Here is a 21,748-nt window from a genome sequence, read left to right as displayed (position 1 = left end):
AATTGGTTGTGCAACCGGGGGATGGTTAGCTGCACAACTGGCTGCCTGGAAAATAGCTCACGCTGCTTGTGCAGGGGAGGACAGGGCTCACAAATATACACCAATTGATAAGATGCAGCAACATTTACACTGAGATGCCTCTTAATGCAGATTAAAACATTGATCTAAAAGAGAGGAAAACACACTCCCTTTCTAGTCGTTCTGGTTTGTGTCACTGTTTTAATTTTATTTCCATTTAATATTTGGTCATTTATGTTTTTATCATTTGTGTTCTTGTGCTGCCAAGGTAAATCCAGCAATTTAGTGCATTTTTAAACAAAAGCCCAGGTGGAGGAAATGTGTGTCTTTTTTTAATTTAAAAAAAATTAAAGAAATTGCTTTTTCAAGTAAAACCAGCCTTTCCTCCACATAACACAACATTGCACGTCAAGTGTGGAGAAAGCATAGTGAACATTGCACACAAAAGTTTGGAAACAAACATGCGGGTTGAGGGATTTGGGGAGCTGTCATGCAAGCCTGCAGGCTAAAGGACGTTTAAGCTATAGTCCAGTAGCACCGTTCTGCCTGGCACACGGCCCTCACCAAGCCTCTGAGGAAGTGAATGTGAAAAGACTGGACATTAGGCTGGTCCATGTCAAAGGACTGCATGATCCTTAGCATGCTGGTTGAGCTCATTGTAGATCCCTGTAACACACTGCTCTCAATACAAGACTGCAACTGGAATTGCTGCAATGCTCTGACACCAGATGGCCTGTGACACCCATGTGCGTGCACACACCCTTCTCTAGGCAGGACAGAAGTGTGAGCAAATACTCCACCACTATTGACACAGCATCAATCCTGCAGTCTTGACAGCTCAATGGTCTTTTCCTAGCCAGCCCAAGATAAATTGAGATTGATTGTGTGTGCTCATGTGTTCCAGCAAGAGGCCTAATGAGTGACTTTTGAACTCGTACCTTGTGTGTCTCCGGCAAGATCCAAGAAAAATCAGAGGAGGAGAGCAGCAAGAGCCATTGACGGAGGAAACCTCACCCGCCTGCCTTCACTTCTGTCTCTTGGCCGCATTCAAGGCTGGAACGACCCAAAACTTTGAACCATTCATTAAAAAAAAAAACCTACAACGAATCTCTCCCTCACACCATCCCATTGCATTTGGGAGAATTTAGTACAAAATGGCCAAGTGCTAACTGGAAGGACAGATCCTGAAGCTGAGGCTCCAGTACTTTGGCCATCTCATGAGAAGAGAAGACTCCCTGGAAAAGACCCCGATGTTGGGAAAGTGTGAAGGCAAGAGGAGAAGGGGACGACTGAGGATGAGATGGCTGGACAGTGTCTGCGAAGCAACCAACATGAATTTGACACAACTCCAGGAGGCAGTGGAAGACAGGAGGGCCTGGCGTGCTCTGGTCCATGGGGTCACGAAGAGTCGGACACGACTAAACAAGAAGTACAAAATGGCAGCAATGCCAAGCTCTGGATCTTATGCTACGTTATTTCCCAGAATCCTAAAGATTGCCCATCTACCTGTGGCTTCATTATGCCAAGCCACACGAAGGAAATGCAGGCCAGATCCTGCCCACGAGTTGAAACAAATGAGGGAAGCCTTAGATTATTTCATTTTTTTTGGTATCTGACAGGATTCCATCTGCCAATTTACATAAAATCTAATTCACAAGAAAAGCTCAGCAAAAGCTCCATCAGAAGATGCCCAAGGTGACTAATAAAATAGTGCTGGGCATGAGAGAAAAGTAGTGGGACTAGAAAAGACTCACCCCACCCACAACATTGGAATATTCATTCATTCATTCATTCATTCATTCATTCATTCATTCATTTTTTTTTATTTGATTTGATTTGAATGTTATACCACCCATCTGGCTACCAAGGCCACCCTTTTAACTTTCGTAGTTTCTTTTTAAGTCAGCTGAAGAATGAAGAGGAAAAGGGAGCCTAAGATCTTCTAGAAAAGGTTGATAAGCTGTCTAAAACGGCGGTCTCCTGGATACCTTTGTTGAGGCCCAAACAAACCCAACAACATGAGATATCAATCAGTATTGCCACAAAATTCAATATTTAGAATGCAGTGTTGACAAACACTTTCCTTGCCATCTGTGTAACATGTATCTCCTCACAACCTAGTAAAAGACACAACAATTGTTGCACTCCTGCAATACTCAAATGTTCACAATTCAAGCAGAGGCTAGCAGGAGAGCCAAAGTATATCCCATAGAATTGGTAGGAAAACTCTGAGAAAGCACAGAACAGAAACAGAAAGAAAGACAGCAGTACAGCGGCACCTTTGAGACTAACAGATTTATTTCATGGTGAGTTTTCATGGTGGACCATCCACTTCTCCAGATGTGGTTGGGTTTTATTGTCGCTGCAACAGCCTAACACAACTACCTCTCTGAAATTTAAGAAAGGGGTATGAATTTGCTAGGTTTCCAACAGCTAGCATGCAAACTAGGGGAGAAAGCACCCTTTAATCACATTGACGCATTTTGAGTGCCATTTTACCTCAGAGTTATGTGATTTTTCCACCCATTTTTTTCCATAAATTATAGTTAAGACTCTTTTTACCTCATAAATAGAAATGTTCCTCTCTCTTTTTTTATTATAATTTTCCTATAGGCTGGCACTATTTTAATATTAGGCAGTTAAACCTAGTACTGTATTATTTTACCTCATGAATACTGTACACCAGGAGGCATTTACCTCATAAAAACTTGCAATAGAGCCATACGTGGGTGTCTCAAAGTGAGTTCCACAGAAATCTGAGGCTGGTTCACTATCACACTTATATGTTTAAAAACACTAAACTGGTGCATGAAACAAACCTCAGGGTCACGTTGCAAGGACGTATGACTTAACAATTTCAAAAATAAGAAACACTTCTGGCGTGCAGACTTTACACCCTCATGTTACAGAGCTTCTATAGATAGATAGAGGCTGGACATTTCATTTAGGGCATTTTTTGTGTCCAGTATCCAAAATTCCATTTAGGTTACCCACTGCTTTTAAAATGCATCTCATCGCTAGTCCTTTGCAAATATTGAAATTCCATTCGGGGACGACTCAATCAGCCCCGTAACATACAGAGAAAGTGGAAGTACGCTGTCCTTTGCTTTCTCTTGGGCAAAAGGGGCTTTTCCCTCCAGCCCTACAAGGAAGGAGCCTTGGGAACAGCTGGACTCATGTTCAAGATTGTAGAAAGACAGGCCTTGCAAAAAAAAGCTGAGTGTAAGACTTTGGCCATGTTGTATTTGACCCTCAAAGCTGGCTTGTGTGATGTTCTTCTGCTTCTTTTCAGGCAAGCATTACTGAGGGTGCAACCACATGGCCAGCTTGGATGGGGCTAGATCCAGTTAAACACTGTCATTTGTGTGTGGGGGGGTCCTTTCATATATGCACAAGGATAAGGTGATTTGGGGAGCAGCACATCACTCCTTGAGCAACCTTATTTACAGTAGGTGTTTGTTTTATTTCTAGGCCATCTTTCTCCTGATAAGGGGACCTCAGGCAGTTCACAATATTAAAAAGAATAGAATTAAAAAACATAATAAGTTAAACATTAAAAAGCAATTAATCTTGTATGCTAATTAAAATACAACTGAATTATTAAAAGCACGTAAACATTAAAAACGATCTTCTCCCCCTTAGAGGGAAAGAAAAAAAGTGGGGGAAATTTAACTAGGAAAGAATCCCAGCCCCTCCAGTCTCCCCTCGGTGGGTGAGTGAGAGGAAGCTGCAGTTTTAGAAACCATCAACCAGTTCAGCACTGGTCACAAAGGACTTTTTTTAAAAAAAACTCCTTTTCATCCTCTTCCGTTTCCCCCTCCGTGGGAGAATGGGAGGAAGCTTTAAATTTCCTAATAACTAATTAGATTGTTTTTGCAAAGTGACAGCCAGCTGTCTCCTTCAGTTTAATCCTGGCAATCACACCAGCTAGAGCTGAAAACAGAGCGATCCCATATGCGCACACACAAAAAACCCACAGTAGCCCCCCAAAAAAGACCCCAAAAGGTTTGCGTAGGATTAGATAAGGGATGGGCTGGTTCACAACTGCCTGTCGGCCATGCAGTTGCTGGAGAAAGGAGCAAACCAGCCAGTCCTCGAAGCAGACCAAGCTGCAGGAGAAAGCTGTGTCTGTTTGCAACCTGAGTCTCGGTGCTCCGAAATGTCAACATTAGTACAAAGGTGTGAATCCTGTTAAAATACCTGTGCCAAGCCCTGTTAATGGCTTGAGTGTTTTGCACAGTGTGGCTGTCCGTTGCACAACCACTTGGCTCCTGCTTGCACTGACCATCACGCATGCCATGGGCACACCGCTAAACCGTGCAAATCTTTTACCTATTGAAGGCCGTACTTTAACAGGATCTGGCCTTGGTTTCTGGTTTTCTGGCAACTGATTTGAGAATGCACACGCTCCCCTGCCCCAAAATGATTGGTTTTACTTTTTCTTAAAAAAATGAATTACATGTTGCCTTTCCAACCCAGTCAAAAGCTAGGACCCTTTCACCTTTCCTCAGTAACAGCCACATACTAAGCCTCACCTCAGCAAAAAAAGAAAGAACGGGGCCGGAAACACTTCAAGGTTGTAGCCTTGAGGATGATCCCCACAACCTGTATTTACAGTGGAGCCCACCCAGGATGTCCACCATCCCACATGCATCGCCCACATCTCCCTTTTCAGCATTTCCAGTTGCTAGCTCTGAAATATGCCCCTGGGCATTTAAAAAAAAACACAGAAAGATATCTGACAGGCAAATGCAGAGCTGGGTTTATCTCAGGGCTGAAGGTGGGGTTCAGGACGGCCAGGAACCCACACAAGCAAGGCGGGGACACAACCAACCAAGTGTAGCCAGCCTTCCAACTGGCCCTCAAACTCAACAACTTTTAGCTGCTGTGTTGAGGCTGCAGTGGAAGGCGCTTGAGTATCCAAGGCCCGTCAATCATATCTATGGCTAACAGACTGGGTTTTGTACAGCAAGCTCCAAACTTGGGTTTGTTGACACAGCTGTTACAACAAACTGAGATCTTGTCAATATTGTTGGCCAGCTTCTTGCAGGTAGAGGGATGGGGTTTGGAAAAAAAAACATTTTTCAAATCCTAGACGTATGGGATCCTCAACGTCATGGATGGGAAAGCTTTTACTTTTGAGGCTTGGGTATGTGTGAACTTGTGAAAAAGAGTGTTCAGGGGGGAAAAACCGCTCTGCACATGCCCGCTGGTCCTCTGTTCTCTCAAATGAGGTTTATTTTGAAGTGTGAAGGAAAAACAGTAGAAGTCAGTTCCACTCCAACATGCATATTCAACTCAGCATATATAGGGTGATGAGTTCTAGAAAATAGCCTGGTTGTTTTATTATTAGAGGGCCACGCAAATGTAGAGTTTGAGACACCAGCGTTATGCCTGCTCTTTGTTCCCCAGTTTTACCTTCCTGTCTTTTCTGCTTAGAAATCCAGTTCCCACATAAAAGAACAAAAAAAAAGGGGGGGGGTGATGGTCAACTTCTCAATTGCTAGTATCTTATTGGGGATCAGGGACATTTTTCCGTAACTTGATATAGCAGATTGTGGCCGCATGATGACCATCTAGTTCATGTGCCAGACTGTCCAATGGAGGAAGTGACTACACTGCGTTTTACCCAGCAGTGTCTGCTACAGTGGACACAGTTAAATTCAATATATTTCTCCTTTTCATAATCGGCAGCAACAACAGATCTCTGCTGAACATCTAACTTGACCCTTGAAACCAATCCCAACATGCAGCATGCCAAACAACCTACACGGAGAAGACAGCTTTGAGAACGGTAAACGCAGCGGGAAGAGCATTGGCAAAAAAAATGGAATCTAAGTTAAACCGACAGAGTGGATCAGCTAAGCACCTTCTCCTGCCCAGGACATCTTCAGGCTGAATCCCATTTTTCTGTTTTATGCCGACCGCTTCCCTTTCTGTCCTGCATCTCTAACTTGGGAACACGTACACCAAGATTTCCATTTGTCATTTATGGTTTAATAATAATCTTAGAATGGCAGAGCTTGAAGGGACCCTATGGATCATCAATTCCAGCCCGTCAAGGATGTCCAGTGGGGTTTTTTTGGCTACTGTGCTAGCCACTAAGACTGGAGGCCAGATTGTCATCTGGTAAATAAAATGTCCATTTGGCAAAATAAAATTTAAAACAAACTTTTAGAAGTAACACCTCAACTTGTGCCTGGATTTTTGAATGGTCTCCAAACCCACCATTTCCCCTTCAGTGGCAAATACTTTTTATTGGTGTGGAATTCTCTCAAAACAAAGTTCTTACATGCTTTTTAATAAAAACCAAACAAACCCATCCTGATTTAAATGCTTTCTTTCAACGGGGGTTTCTATTTCTGTATGAACCTCAAGTAAATAAAATTCCTTCCTTGGTTCAGGAAAAAAAAAAACAACCAACCCTTCCTATAAGGATATAAGCCAGAATAAATTAAACTATTTCTATGAGCAAAATGCTCAAAATACCCTTTTGGTCTGTTTTTTGTTTTGTTTTTAACGTATGGAGAGGCTGTTTGTTAGGTTTTTGAGGATGATGAGTTATGGCAGTTTTCAGTTTGCGAGTCAGATGGAGGTCTGCTTATTTCGAAGTATGTCACCTTCACTGAGACACACAGCCAGAAAGCAAGGAAAAATGCAGCTGATTGCAGCTTTAAATGCCACATTTATCATTACAAGGCAGGGGTGGAATCTGGGTTTTATCTACAACTACAGTATATTTAACCTGTTCCTTTGTTGTCTTTTGTCTGGGCAGGAAAACCAGCGCAGCTGATTTTGGAGAAGGATGTAGTAGCATCACTCGGAAACTGTCCTATTGATTCAAGGTAAATTTATACTTCCTTCTGTATGCACTGGGTTTGAGGCGGGGTATTTAAAACAAACAGGGTTTTTGGGTTGCCTGAATTAAAGCAACAGACCTTAGATAGGAGAAGCTGCCCTGATCAGACTTCTCCACTCTAAACGGTGCCTTGCTAAATTCTAGGTGCATCTACATTAGACGCGAATATCAACTTGATCATTCAAGGATCATTCATGGCTTCCTCAAGTCAATTAATGGTGATGCTAGTTGGATGATATGGTTGAAAATGGAGCTCCCTCTTGCCTTCCTTGTGGGGGGGGGGAAGGATTCTTGAACCAACTGAAGTCATCTGGATGTAGACCAGCCTTCCACAACCTGGTGCCTTCCAGATGTGTGGGATTACAACTCCCATAATCCACCAGTCAGTTGACAGGGAATTCTAGAACTAGAATCCAGAACATCCGGGGGACCTCAGTATAGATCAGAGCTTGGAAAAGTTGCATTTCGGATTGATACCAGGCAAGCAAATTTCTAGACCTATGTAAAAACATTCCTTGGAAACTGGGGCTCTACACCCACTAGGGATTATTTATTATGCTCGTGTCATGGCTTTCCATTCTGGTCCCTAAAATTGAAGACATGGTTGAGACCCACCTCAGAAGAGCAAAGACAGAAGCAATATTTTAAGAGAAGTGCCAGTCGTAAATACCTGCAAAAAGACACCTTTTCCCTCCTGGGGCAAGCTCTAAAGAAAAGAGGGAAACAGTTCTGCAGTCTGATCCTGGGCATAATCAATGTGCGAGGTGTTTATTGGCCAGCGCTTGTGACACCACCAACACCAACAACAACATACTTCTGCTATGGGGCCACTTTGCAAGTGCTTTTAAAATAGGTGCTATATTCTTTTGATTAAAAGAATGAAGGATGAATAGGTACACAATGAAACTTATACTTGCCAGCCAAAAAACAAGGCCGCCAACCTGATGAAAGCTCAAGGGGTGGGCCAAGAAAATCGAAATGTCTAAAAGCCAGGAGTGTCATCAAAACCTTTGGTCCGTCTCCCTAGCTCAAGAGGTTTCTCATGCAGCTTTGACGGCTATCGGTCTGGGTTGACTTTGGACTAGATAACTCTCGTCCCTCTTTTTTTTAAAGGGCCTCCTCCTTGAGGAGGGGGCCCCTGGATGGGCCCAGACCGCCGCGGTCTCCCTTCCCTCCCACCCTCATCCTGAATCCCTCAAGTCCAACGTGCAGGATGCCGCCTCTCCCCAGTCAGGGCGAAGGCCTCCCCCTCTGCCAGTGATGAGCAGAACCCCTCAGCCACTATGAGAACCCAGGCCGAGAACAGAGAAGGCCGCCCGATGTTTGCGCAACAGGAGACGGATCTTCTCGTCATCCGAGTCAGGGTCCAGGGGCTTGTTGTATTCATCATCCTCATCGGAGACGGAGCGCTCGCCTGGTCCAGCCCCGGCTCGGGGAGAGGCGGCGCAAGGCTCCAGGGCACTTTTCTTCCTCCATTTGGTGCGTCGGTTCTGGAACCACACCTGGGAAGGACAGGTGGGGATGCAGGGAGTCAGGGCTACCTAGTGCAAAAATGGCATTCTGGTTAAAGTCGCCAACTCTTCGCCCCGCACAGCTTCTGTGCAAAACAAAAAGGAGGAATTTGGCAGGTGAGCGTTTTCCCCACCCCCGGCGCTACAGCAGCTCACCATGAAAATTTAAAAAAAGAAGCATCCACTGAATTTCTGCTTTACTGTGTTTAACACCAAATTGTTGTGCGTGGAGAAAAGTTGGCAACCTTACACCAGCTTATAGCTTATAAGGAGAAGGTCCGGACAAGGTTTTCATTGAATGGTCTTGATTTTATGACTAAAACATTTAGGTGATGGATCAATCACCTCGCTTGACCAGTCAGCTCACTCCTGACAATTAAGAGTCTCCTTCCCGCAATTAACTGGGTCACAGGCTTTCATTTTTTTAAAGTATTTTCAGTACAAATACTATTGGTTGCAGGTCCACTGTAGGAACAGGTCCTGTTTTCCTTCTCATTATGCGACCAGCTGCGTCTGCAAATTTATACTCGCGGTAACATGTCTCTGTGTTACCTGAAAACACCTCAGACATGCTGTATATTGACATAAAGAATGCACAGAGGCCTGTGTAACGAATGAAATGGCTAAATCTCACACGATTGAGCACAGTTTCTTTAATTGGGTGGCAATGTAACTTCATTGTTTTACTTCTGCATGCCTTTAGAGCGAAACAAAATGGAACCTCGGCTCTGATCTGTCATCTTTTTTTTTTTTTTTTGCAAAACAGCGGTGTCCAAACAGTAATAACATTTTGATAAAGTGTTCCTAATTGCCAAACTTCTAAATGGTTCAATATTACCGTGATTCAAAGCAGGAATAAATCTCCCGCTACATATTAATACATGAATAATTCTGAAGCAGCTGGGGCTTTTGATAAGTAAGCGAAGCCGCTTTAAACAGGAGGCTGGCTGCAAACCTTGTGCTTTAGGCCCTCTCGAGATTGGGCAATTTTTATTTTTTATTTTTTGCAAGTGTGTGGTTGCAAACTCAGATCCAAAGTATATTAGTGGCTGGGTCCTTCTACTTGCCCTTTCAACGCAGGCCCTGCCTCCCCGTGGTGTTAATGGTTGCGTGAATGATGCGTAGACCATCTAATTTCTGACCACCTCACTTTTGTTAAAGCAGATGTCATCTTTGTGAAAGTTCTCTCCTCCCCCCTTTTAAAAAGGGTTTTCCTAGCCTGCTGGCAACCTTAAAAGTAGGAGAACGTGCCGTGAACCTGGTGCTTGTAAAAGCATCAGTCCTGCCCAACCCCTGCAGGGGTTTGATTTTATTAAATTTTTGATAATGCATGAAAGTAGGTCCCATTTCTCTCCTGTTTTCCCTCCAGTGAACTAAATGCTGAGGCACAGCTTGGCTCCACTTTCTCCTCCCAACAGTCCGGTAGGGTGAGAAAGGAGTGTAGTGGCTCATTCAGGACCGCCACGTGCATTTCCTGGGCGATGGTCCAGCGCTTTCCCCCTAAACACTCCAGTGGTTCCATCCAAACTGGGCTCACGGCTGCCCATTTCCCCAGAGGGTTCCACAAAACTCCCATTGGTGGCGTGGGACCACCTGTGCCCAGGTTTAATCACGCACATGGAATATTCTTTCAGCTATTCTGCTGGTGGTGGTGCTGGCGCAGCTGCACCCTGAGTTCCCTATGTTAGTAAAGACGTCGTCGGGAACTTGGGAAACCAGGCAGGACTTTTTAGAGACCAGATTTAGCCCAAGGGCTAGCAGATGCTGACCTTATCTATAGACCATGTCTATCAACACCATCACGGATCCTCTTCCTCTCCCCTGTTCTGGTCTTAAGGATGGGTGGAGGTGTAGGCGTGTGGGTATGGGAAACTCACCTTGACCTGAGATTCACTCATGCCCAGGGAATATGCCAGCCGTGCCCTCTCCGGTCCAGCCAGGTATTTGGTCTGCTCAAAGGTTTTCTCCAGTGCAAAAATCTGGTGGCCTGTGAAGGTTGGCCGTGTGTGCTTCTTCTTGTGAAGGCCATCAACCACGTGCCCTGTGGCTGTATGGAGGGAGAGGGGGAGCAAGGTCACCCACCAGTGCAAACTTTCCATAGCAGTGCAACATTATTTGCCGTGGCACCCCTTCCAGAAAAAAACAAAACCTAATTAGTGTTTCAAACCTTTGGCCACTAGACAGAATCAAGTCCATTCTGACTTATGGCGACCCTTTTCTAGGTAAAGAATACTTGGAAGTGGTTTTCCCTTCCCTTCCTCTAGGGGGAGCCCTGGGACTGTGTGTGCAGCTGGCCCAAGGCCACCCAGGCTGGTTCTTCTTTCAGGAGGCACAGCAGTGGGGGAATCAAACTCCCAACCTCTGGCTCTGCAGCCAGAGACTTCAACCAGAGCCTCGTGGCGCAGTGGTTAAAACGCTGTACTGCAGCTAAAACTGTGCTCACGACCTGGGGTTCAAATCCCAGGTAGCCGGCTCAAGGTTGACTCAGCGTTCCATCCTTCCGAGGTTGGTAAAATGAGTACCCAGCTTGCTGGGGGGGGGGGGGGGCAATGTGTAGCCTGTATAATGAAATTGTAAACCGCCCGGAGAGTGCTTGTAGCACTATGGGGCGGTATATAAGTCCAAAAATAAATAAATAAAAAATAAATAAACCACTGGGCTATACACACTTAGCAAAAAGTGTCGTCTAGCACCAGATTCTAGACCATCTTCCTTAGACTGTATCCCTTTAGGCTGTGTTTCATGGTTGCCAGGATGAAATGTGTCTCAGTGTTTTGCTTTAAACCATAATCTCCCCATTTAAGGAAAAAAAATAGAAACAGAGTTAGGCTACCACCATTCTCCACAGCATCTAGTTTTCTAGAAACGATGCGTCATATAACACATTCATCCCTGAGGGCCTTTCCCAGACAGTCTGGTGCGAAATAATCAAGAAACAGGCTGAGCCCCTCAGCTACTGTCTTGAGGGCTAGAAGGCTAGTTCTGCATTAAAGATAACCTGTCATTAGAAGAGGAAATTCATTAAGGGAGAGGGGAATTTGAAGTCACAGCAGGAGCTTTCTCCACCTCCGACAAAGTAGCTTGCTTTGTTTTAAAACCTCGAGGGTCTGACCCTTCACCTGTCGTGGCCTTTTGTAAATCTGGTTTTACAAGGGCGTGAAGGTGGGAATAGTTTCACATCTCTAGAACCCTAACCCGAGTTTGTGGTGGGCCGTTGGAGAGAAGCCGAGTCTCAGAGGAATATCTGGGAGGTCTCTGGGAATTTGTTGGGCTTCTCCAGGTGGGGAGGCCATGTCTGGGTAAACAGAGTTGGAGGAGGAGAAAGGTTGACTTTGCAGGGATGCCCCCCTCCAGAAAACATCTGGACAGCTGTCTCCACGCTTCCACAATGGGCACCAGGCTGCCTGGTTTGGTGGAAACGTTGGGGTTTGTGCGATGTCTGCCTGCCGAAAAGGCAGGAACAAGGAAAGGAAACTGGGGAGAAGGCTAGTGGGATCTGTTGGGGCCAATTTGGCAAAGACAACGGAACACCAGCATGGTGACTCCTGATTCCGTCTTGCTGCAGAAGCCCCAAGAGCACGGCTGCAGGGCTTTGGATCTGTGCAGGCTGGGTGTAAACCTTCCACGGGTCTCGCCAGCAATTTAGGGCCTGGAAAAACCCACCACTCATCAAGTAAGTGTGTGTGTGTGTGTGAGAGAGAGAGAGAGAGAGAGAGAGAGTCGCTTGCCTCCATGGCAGCTGCCGGACATGTTTTGCTCAGCTGCCAGCTGTGGTTGTGGCTAAGGCAAGGGTGGGAAGTTTTCAAGACAGCTGGCGGCCCCCACACTCACCCCTAGAATATGGTAGGCTGCACCCACTAATGTGGCTCTGAGTCTCAAAATATTTTAATTAGATTTTATTCTTACTGCACCTTCTAGCGCACAGTGTTTCTCGGGGTGCCAGGGAGAGGGGGCAGAACATGAGAAAATTGCAGAAATAGCCTAACCCCCAACCCCTAGAGAGCATTTTCTGGACCTAGAATCTGCCGTTGGCCCACCCTAGCCTAGGGGCCCATGGGGAGTTTATGGCCAAGGTGAAGTTCAAGAACCTAACTTCTTGTTTAACTGGTCAGTTCTGCAAACCCTCCTGCTACATCACATGTTTGGGATGGGCGGACGTCCTTTCTCTGGCCCAGCCCTTGAAACCTAGCCATGAAAGAGCTGAGTTGTTTCCCAGCTACCACTTTTCCTACTCATGGGATGGAAGAGTCGCAGTGGCGTGTCAGGCTGTTGTTAAAAAGCACAAGAACCAGGTTGCATGCAAAAATGGCAGCCATCTCTGATCGTTCTGGTAGTGAGGAGGGACATTTCTGCACCCCCATATTAAATTCCCGGACTGAGGATGCCCATCAATGAGATTATCATAGAATCACAGAATCATGGAGCTAGAAGCCCATGATGACGTGTCCTGCCCTCTGGGGTGATGGAGAGCAGATCCTTCCCCTCCTCCATAGGACTACCTTTCGAGTATTTCCTCCTTGTCCTCCCAGGGGTGAGATTTTGGCATGGGCTGGGTGGCGGATGCGAGGGAATGCAAAGGAGTCTTGGGCTCCACAGCACCTCCTAGAGGACAGGGTTGGGTACAGCTCCTCTTTCCCATTCAACTGGGTGCCCAATGGCAGAGGTGGCGCTTCCTTGTTCTTGGGCCATCTCCTTGGCGTCTCTGCCCGCCCCACGCTGGATGCCCCTTGCACCATTCTTTATTGAGCCCCATATCAGCAAAAGCCGGCTACTTGGCGCCGTCCATCATTCCAAAGGACATTTTTCCTGGCAGCCGGGCACAGGGGGGTGGGGTGGCGTGCTTGGTTCTGAGCAACGGACATTCGGACCAGGAAATGGGGGCACTGCAGGGGTGGGCATGAGGGCTAAGGAAACATAGGCTCTCTGAACACCCTAGTAGAGGACAAGGTTAGTATTCCCCCCCACTTCTCCCTCTCCCTCCCTGTCTCTCTCTTGCTCTCTTTGCAGTGGTTATATTTGAAAGAAAGGGGAGGGGCAGAGGTTTGATATAGCATGGTGTACCTGGGGTGTGTGTGTTTCCATCTCCAAAGGCATGCCCCAATTCTCCAAAACGAGACGAGGCAATGCCCGTTTGTGACTATTGAATGAAACCAAAGGAAACTCTGCTCATGCTCAGGGGATATCTAGTTGGACCTTGGTAACCTTTCTCCTGCTCCCACCCCTGCCATCTCCTACCCCCTTGACACTTGAGACTGTCAGGCCCCTCACGGCAGGAAATTAGCTGATATAGGCTCGGTAAAAGCACGATATATACCAGAGCTTTGGAGGACTGTCTTCTCCAAATCGGTGCTCTCTCTCCGTGTCGGACTAGAGCCCCCATCACCCCCAGACAGCCTAGGTGGCTAGGATTGTAGCCCCACACATCAGGAGGGCTCCGAATGGGAGAAGGCTTCCCTATAACGACCACCACAACGACACACCGTCCCTTGTCCTCTCGCGACCCACCGGAGGCACCCCTCCCTTTCACAAAGGCAGCCATCCCGCTTCTTATCTTAAATTCGTCTCCCATTTAGGCAGCATTGGAGATGTCAAAGAAGATGGTGAGACGCCAACTCTCTCTTTAACTCTGCCTCCATTTCCTTGTTGCTTTGGCTCCCTCCCTGTTGCAAGGACTGTAGGCCTCTAGGGGCAGGGAACTGCCCAACTTATTCATTAGGAAACCATGCTCTTAAATGGCAGGATAATTAATTGGATCGTCAGTTTCAATGAACCCCCCCCCCCAAGACTAAAAGTTTGCTCCTCAAGATCCTCTCTCCTCACAGAAAGCTAGATCTGTGATGGTGTCTTACACCCCCCCCCCCACACACACACACACACCTCAACCTCCCCCATGCCTTGTTTGCTACTTACGGTTGCTGCATGGCCGGCCTCCGAGCCACTCCTGTCCTGTGTCTGCCCAGCAGGTCCTGCCCCTGGCTGCGTATTCACTGCCAGTCTTGGAATAGTTGCCCAGTTGGGACCCGTAGTAAATGCTCTGGGTGCCCAATCCGTTGAACCCACCGACGTGGGAGTAGCCGGAGAGCAGGCTGCCGTTTGGAGGAGCGACCGGCCTGTTGAGGATATCGCTGATGCCATGAGGGGTGCCAGCTGCCAGCTGGGCATTGAGCCCTGTTGAGCTGAGCTTGTAGAAGGAGTTTTGCACGGAATACTGGCACATGGGGGCTTTCATCTCAGAGAAGGCCGGCAGAGAAGGGTTGTTGAGCAGAAACGTCCCCTGCAAGTTGGAGTCCATAGCTCCGGTGCATGCCACGGAAGATGCCTACTTAGGATGGATGGCCAGCCTGACAGCTTTTAGGCTTCCAGGGGTGCACAGTGCTCTGGCCGTGCCATTCCGTGAAGACCCCAGAGGAGTCGGCTCGCCACCTTCAATGGCCAGCTCCTCGGCTAGTGCCAAGGTAGACAGTCCGCCCGAGCAGAGCCGCTGGCCAAGGCAACGGTTGCTCAAGCCCATCGGACGCCTGGCTAGCAGACCCCCATGAGTCCGCCGGGTGCTGAAGCCAAGACTGACCAGCCACCAAGTTTAACTTCAAGAGAAGCTACCTTACCTTGGATAAAAGATGAGGCTTATTAGAATATTGGGCCTCTAATAGGCTGCTGGGTTGCGTTCCCCTGGCTCTCATTGGACCGGCCATGGGCAGGATCTGGGATTGGCTGGTTCCCAGACAAATTACCCTTTAAGAGATCGACGGTCAACCCCGAGAACCTTAACGCTTGGATAACGCTGGAGTCAGGGAGGCGGGAGAGGAAGAGACAGGACCTGACTTTGCCTAGGGTGTGTGATGGATTGTGGAGTGGGAGGGGTGTGCATATATGTATTTGTATGTGTGTGGGGGAGAGCGAGAGCGAGCAAGAGAGAGCAACTCTGGAGTTTCATAATAGACCAGCTGTGAATATCAAGAGCTGTGCAGGGGATCTCCAGTTCAGTCTAGGGGCCGATTCAAGGCATTGGGAGAGGGGTCTTGATTTAATCCAGAGCAGTTGTGCTCCATCTGATTCAGTTTGTACCTTGGGAAATGTTTGTAAATATGTGAAGTTGAAGCACTGGAAAATCCAGATGACTGCAGGGGTTTTTGTTTGTTTGTTCGTTCATGGATGTGTGCGGAATTTGGAGATCTGATAGTTTATGGAGTGAATCTGCCGAATTTCCAGCAGCTGGCTTCAGAGTTTTGTGTGCTAGGCATCTTTGAAGTTTGCTTCCAAAAAAAGAAAAGAAAACACTAACGTGATTTGTGCCCCATGACATTCAACTTTTGTTTTTGTACCAGATTTGATTTGTAAATTTGCTTTGCTTTGGTACGAAATACAGCGGTGCGGCTTCAATCCAGACCTCGTATAAACTGGTCCGAATGGGGCAGATTCAGTCTGGGGTGCCGCTCAGGGGCAGAAGAGAGGGAAGTTGGGTGGGTTTAACTTTTCTTGTTCCTGTACTTTAGGAAAGCGCCACGAATAAGCCTTTGAAAATGGGTAAAAGAAATTTGTGAATTTAAAACTGCAGTTCCTTCTGGAGACTGATTTGGTTTGGGTGGGTGCTGAGAGGTTTTTAAATAGATTGCCATGTGGCACACCTCCACTATGGCCTATATGATGGGAATTACTTTATCACTATTTTTTTAAAAAAGAAAGGGGAATCAAATTCTTAATCAGTAACAAAATACTTTTCTGGCAACATTTTACAAAATCCAGTACTCTTAAAAAAATTAAGGGGAGACGATGGTAAAGCCCTGGTATCTTCTCTACCCACGTGGAAATGTAAAGAGATACATACATGTAGACACTGTTATTTCAGCCATACACACATGCCCCAAAGCAGAGAATGTCAATTACAATGGCTCTTCTAAGATAAGGCTGCCTCTTGGCCCATTTCTGTTTTTTGCAATTAAAAGCTTTTTGCATGCACATGTCCCCAAATATATGCATTTTCGCCTAGTAGACTCATTTCTGCAAGTAGCCTTTCCTTAGATAATGCTTGTTGTATATATATTTCACTATTAATATATTCAGGATTTCGATGAATGTCTTTTCCTTCATAGAACGACACCATAAAATTCTGAGATGTGCGAATTCCAAAACTATTGATTCACGAAGCACAAATTTGTGTTGCACACTGGGCGGTGGGGGGAGCTGCCTCTTGTACCTTACAGCAAAAGAGGAACCATTTCACAGCATTATAGGAATGTCCACCCAGAAGCATCTGCAGATATATATGCCTGTGATAGCCAATCCAGAAGGTTTTTTCGAAGGTGAGAGAAGAAATTTGGAACAGACAGGATTTGCGAATGACTCATAAGGCATGTTTTTGTAAACAAGGAGACATTGTAGGATTTTTCAAGACAAAACTATACAGGAGTTTTATATCTGTTAATCTATGCAGCTTCAGAAGTGGTGACTGAGGTAAAGGCAGCAGGAGGGAAGGGCTGTTTCTTCCCTTTCTTGTCAATTTTCTACAAAGACTTCTGCAATTGCTAGTTGTTTTCCACATGTAGAAGAAAAAAATATCAGGATGATCCCCTTCCAGTGGCCCCCAACCTTGGGCCTCTAGATGTTCTTGGACTACAACTCCCAGAAGCCTTCACCACCGCCTCTGCTGGCCAGGATTTCTGGGAGTTGAAGTCCAAGAACATCTGGAGGCCCAAGGCTGGGAACCCCTGCTTTAGCCCATAATGAGGAACAAGGATGTGTGAGAAAGTCGAAACATATTCTCTGAATCAGTGTTTTTCTCACACCTCCATGACTGATAGGTCTCCAAAAGGCACCCCACAGATTTCTAAAAGGCACGGTTTAGGAAAAGTGAACACAACGCGCCAGTTTGAAAAGCAAATACAATATGTGAAGATGTGTGTCTTTTAAAAGAATCACCCCAGAACTGGCACAAGATGCTGTTACAGGTGGGAAAGGGAGAAGATCTGCAAACCAGCTTTGATAGCTCTTCTCATCCCTAGGCAGTGGAGAAAAACATAAGGGTGGATTATTATTATTTTTTTAAGGAAAATGGATATGAAAGGATGCTTTAACAAGCCCTTTCCTGTTATCATAGCTCTGCTGAAACCTGTGGTTTCCTATGGATGGCTTTCATTTAGAAGGTGGTAGTGGGGGCCGGCAATGCCTCTGTTTCCCCATCTATCACCCATGTTTGGCCTCAAGAGTTGCAAGGAAAAAGATTATCCTGATAGGCGGGACTTTTTAAAAACCAGGCACTGTTGCCACCTGGTGCAACTCCATATATATTATTAAGATATCTAAGCTCTGTGACTGAACATAAAGCATTAACCCCTGGCAGAATTATGCCCTGTAGTGAGTGGTGTACAGCCCTGGAAGTGAAAGGTTAAGCGGAACTTGGAAGAAACTAATTAGAAATTAGCTACTTGTAGCTAGTTACTTTTAGGTAATGAGTACTGTAATGAACACTTACAATGTTACAGTAGAAATAATGTAACCAGTAGATAACACTGTTACCTTTCATGTTGAACCAGTAACATTTTCCAGTTGCTTTCAGAAGCTATTTTTAAAAGACGCTTCAACACCTTTTTAAAGCATCTTGACAGGAATTTTTCAGATTAGCTATACCTAATGCACATACAGTACCTAATTTGTAATATGCATACCTAATGCTGTTTTAGATGCATCTTTGCTGCTATAATACACACTTTAAAATGTATGTTTCACTTCCTTGGCCCCTCTACAGAGCCGAGGAAGTGTTTTTAGTTTTCCAGTATCCTGAGGTGGCTCTCTTCATTGTATTGGCAAATGAATTTGCTTCGGTTCATTCCCAGAGATGACATGCTCCTGAAATGGAGGAATCCTACTCACACCAAAAAAGTAGAAGCCCTTGAGGGCCAAAAAGGTGCTGGTTGCAGCCGAGGGTATTGTGTTTAATTTGCCAATATCCTGAAGTGGCTCTCTTTTTAAGCCACTTCATGATATTGGCAGATTGACTGCAAGCTGCTATGGACCAAACAGGGTCACATGAAGGCCGTATGCCATTTGGATGCCAGGATCACACCCAGTGACATACCAGACCTCCTAGCAACCCCGTTTTGCCCGATCCAGCCTAGTCTTATCAACAAGCCCTTAGTGAACCACGTGGACAAAAGGAGAGGTGGGAGGGAAAGCAACAGAAACAGCAGAGAAGAGTGTTGGTTTATTTATTAAGTTGGATTCCGGTAGCTGGTGGACGAAGGAGAATGGTCTATACATTGGATGAGAGATGGAGGGGGAAGGTTGGGGTGGGGGTGGGAGAATGAGAGGGAGCCAAAAGGCTCGAGTTTCCATTAACAATATAAAAGGAACTAAAAGTAATTTCAAAACTTCTAAAAAGCATCTAGAGTGCAGACGGCGGCATTCTCTAGGCGTCACCCTCCCGTACAGCTCCTACTAGCGATCAGCGGGCAAAGCAGCGCCCCGCAGGCAGGCGAGGGTGTGGGGGGGGCGCAGTTCACAGCTCAAATTCCTACGCACTACGGGAGGCCAAAGCATGGGGGGGTTGCCCACGCTGGATTCTATGGCAATGCTGTATCAGCCATTTGGTAGGGCAGGGCGGCCGTAGAGGACAATGTTTTGTGGGGCTGGGGTGTGGGTGGGGGGGGGGCAGGGGTGGGATGCTCTGTTCCCCACAGCTCTTTTGTCTGGGGAGGGCTGGCCCATCAATCTTCAGAGCCTTTTCCTCTTCAGTCTCATGAGCAGCTCCCTTTTCCTGCCCTCCCCGGAGGGGGACCCTCTTCTGCTTGGGCAACCCTGGCTAGCTGGGGAGCTTGCGCGCAGCCTCGGGCGATGGAGTAGCAGCTGCAGGAGGCAGTGACGCCTTGGCTGAGCTCCCAGCAACAAGGGCTGAAGACGTTGTGCATCGCTTCGTTAAGCGGGTGCCGCTTTGCATCGCCTCTAGGTCCAAAGATGTGAAGCCAGAAAAAGGGGGTATCTGTGGATATCTTGGGGGGGGGGGGTGACCTGTCTGGCTACCTCCACCCACAACCCACCCCTCTTCCAGGCAAGCACTGTGTCTCTGTGGAGATTTGGAAAGACAAGACGCCCCTTCCCCGATGGCCAAAGGCTGGCGTTCCGGCGAGCTGGCTTTCCTGGGAAGGAGTAGGTGGGTGGGTGGAGGAGGGTGAAGATTCCCTAAGCACCAAGAAGCAGGGATGGCTCAGCCAGTCCTGGCTGCAGTGGAAACACCCTCTTTGCAAGGGGGGGGGGAGAGGTGAGCAGCCCTCGGAGGGTCACGCTCCCCGCCCTGCCCTGGTGGCACTGTATAGGGTGGATGTTGGCCCTGGGGAGGGGGCTCTCCGCTCCTTCCCCCAGCTGGGAGTGGTCCAGGAAATATTGGCAGGTGCCATGTCTGTGCTGAGTCGAGGGACCCCTTGTGGGTCTTCTGAAGTGTAGAAGCACCGGTCAAGGTATCCTTAGGACCCTGTGCCTCTACTGAGCAACAGATTGTGCTGGGCGGAGCCGGGCCTTGGAGGCGCAGGTGGGGTGGGGTAGGGCCGCCTGCCTCCTTTCAGCCCGGGGCCAAATGACGGGCAACGTCCCGAGGGTTAGTTCCGAGTGTGCCTGGCACACCTACAAGTGTCTGTATTGGCTCATGCACTAGCCCTTCTCCCCTAATCCCCTCCCCACCCACCCACCCACCCACCTCCCCTCCATCCCTATCTGCGTGCATGTGTCTGTGTGTCTGTGAGATATGAGCCTGGGCGGGACATTTGCGCTGCCTCTAATGGATCCTAGCTCTCCCCCACCTCCATTTCAAAAACAGCTGGCGGCCTGTAAAGCATTCTTTTTTTCTCCCCAGGGAGCTGAGCCCGTCCAGTTCTGCCGAATCCTGTCCCTCTTTGAGTTTGCATAGTAGGTATCTGTTCGTATCATATACACAAGGTCGGAGCCACCACCGTCCAAGGCCGCGCTTTCCGCTCAAACCTGGCGAGACCAACTGGAAGGATGGGGATCCGGGCAGCCCTCCTCTCTCTCTCTCTCTCTCTCTCTCTCTCTCTCTCTCTCTCTCCGGGCCTTGAAGACGGTCACTGGAGGCCCATGCCGGAAACGCTCCGGCACCCGAGAGGGGACGCATCGCGGTCAGGCAGGCAGCCGGCGGGAGGGCTGAGTCGGGATGGGTGGGGGGGCCGGCGAGCTCCGTCCGTCCGTCTGACGGACGTCTTCTTCCCCAGGAGGCAGAGGGGCTGCATCAGGAAGGAGGCTTCGGAAAGGGCACCCCACCATCCCTGTGTCCGATGATGGCCGTGTGTCCTCCTCTCCCCTGGTACTTTCCCAGTCCAGGCTTTGAGTCAGGAGGAAAGAACTGTAGCTCATGCGTCTGCAGTCGGTCAGTCATGCGGATTAAGATGGTCGAGTTATGTCCTTGACGAAAATCATGCCAAATAGCCTAAAGAATCGGGGGGCAGCCGGCCCTGCCCCGGGTGAGCTCACCGCTCCGCTCGCCTGGCCGTGTCGTCGTGGGGGCACGTGGGGTGGGGTGGGGTGGAGGTCAGTGGGTTGGTGTCGAGGTGAGGCCCTGGTTGAGAGAAGGAGAAGAAGAAAAACAGGGAAGCATAAATGAGAAGCTCAAAGGGGCCGGGAGACAGCAGTAGCAGCAGCAGCAGCAGCATCTTAGAACCACAGAGCTGGAAGGGGCCCTTTGGATCATCCAGTCCAGCCCCAGTCAAGGAGGCCCCGTGGGGGAATTGAACCCCCAGCCTCTGGCTCTGCAGCCCGAGGCCTCAACCCCTGAGCGATCCAGCAGTTCAGGGGACTTAGTTGAAAATCTGTTTCTTTCAACTCAGGGAAGGATACCTTGGGCAGGGAGGGGGTTTGGGGGCAGCAGAGTTTTCTTAGCCCCTTCCAGTTCCCGGAATACAAGAGGGGGAAGGTGTCTCAGTGAAACAGGAATAAACCAGAGGTAGGTTACTTTTAAGCACAGATATGCTTCTCACAATGCATGTTGCTACAGCTCACCCCACATCAGGGTTTTTTAGCTAGAGCCGCTACCCAGTGTCGCTACCTTGAAAGCCAAGTTCAAGATCAAAGCAAAAATCCTTTCTTGAGCTAGCAGTCTCAGGAATTCCGGAGAAAAGGTAACACGTCTGTTGACGAGACCAACACGTCCTCTGTGTTTTTGGCATCTCCATAGCTGATCTTTTTAAAGCAAAGCTGAACTTTAACAACATTGGCCAGTTCCTGTTTGGGGGCCATGAATCTGAAGGGTCAAACTAGCAACATCATTCGAGAAGGGAGCAACAGCTGTACTTGGAAAAACTGCAGCGTGGATTGGGGCATTTTGGATCTTGTGATCCAAAAAAAAAAAAAAAATCATTCAGCT

At 47.6% G+C, this 21,748-nt stretch overlaps 2 protein-coding genes across 8 annotated transcripts in view; both read right to left on the bottom strand.

Moving 5' to 3' along the window:
* Positions 1–2,298: 2,298 nt before the first annotated feature.
* Positions 2,299–17,896, bottom strand: NKX6-3 (NK6 homeobox 3). The gene is made up of 3 exons (XM_020780385.3): positions 14,299–17,896; positions 10,266–10,435; positions 2,299–8,379 (listed from the first exon to the last, which is right to left on the bottom strand). The coding sequence occupies exons 1-3, from the start codon at positions 14,678–14,680 to the stop codon at positions 8,152–8,154; spliced, it is 780 nt and encodes a 259-aa protein (XP_020636044.3). The 5' UTR covers positions 14,681–17,896; the 3' UTR covers positions 2,299–8,151.
* A 677-nt stretch (positions 17,897–18,573) lies between these two features.
* ANK1 (ankyrin 1) overlaps positions 18,574–21,748 on the bottom strand; it is a 137,709-nt gene continuing 134,534 nt past the window's right edge. For all 7 annotated transcript variants that reach the window (XM_072978994.2, XM_020780244.3, XM_020780246.3 and 4 more), the window contains one exon: positions 18,574–20,944. Coding sequence is in view for 2 of the 7 variants with exons in the window: in XM_020780246.3 (XP_020635905.3) it covers positions 20,918–20,944 (27 nt within the window). In the remaining 5 variants the exon portion in view is untranslated. The remainder of the gene's footprint in view (positions 20,945–21,748) is intronic.

This window comes from Pogona vitticeps, chromosome 8, assembly GCF_051106095.1.
Source record: "Pogona vitticeps strain Pit_001003342236 chromosome 8, PviZW2.1, whole genome shotgun sequence".
NCBI classification, from domain to species: domain Eukaryota; kingdom Metazoa; phylum Chordata; class Lepidosauria; order Squamata; family Agamidae; genus Pogona; species Pogona vitticeps.
The sequence above is the reverse complement of the archived record's forward strand: the minus strand, read 5'-3'. Positions and strand labels throughout refer to the sequence as shown.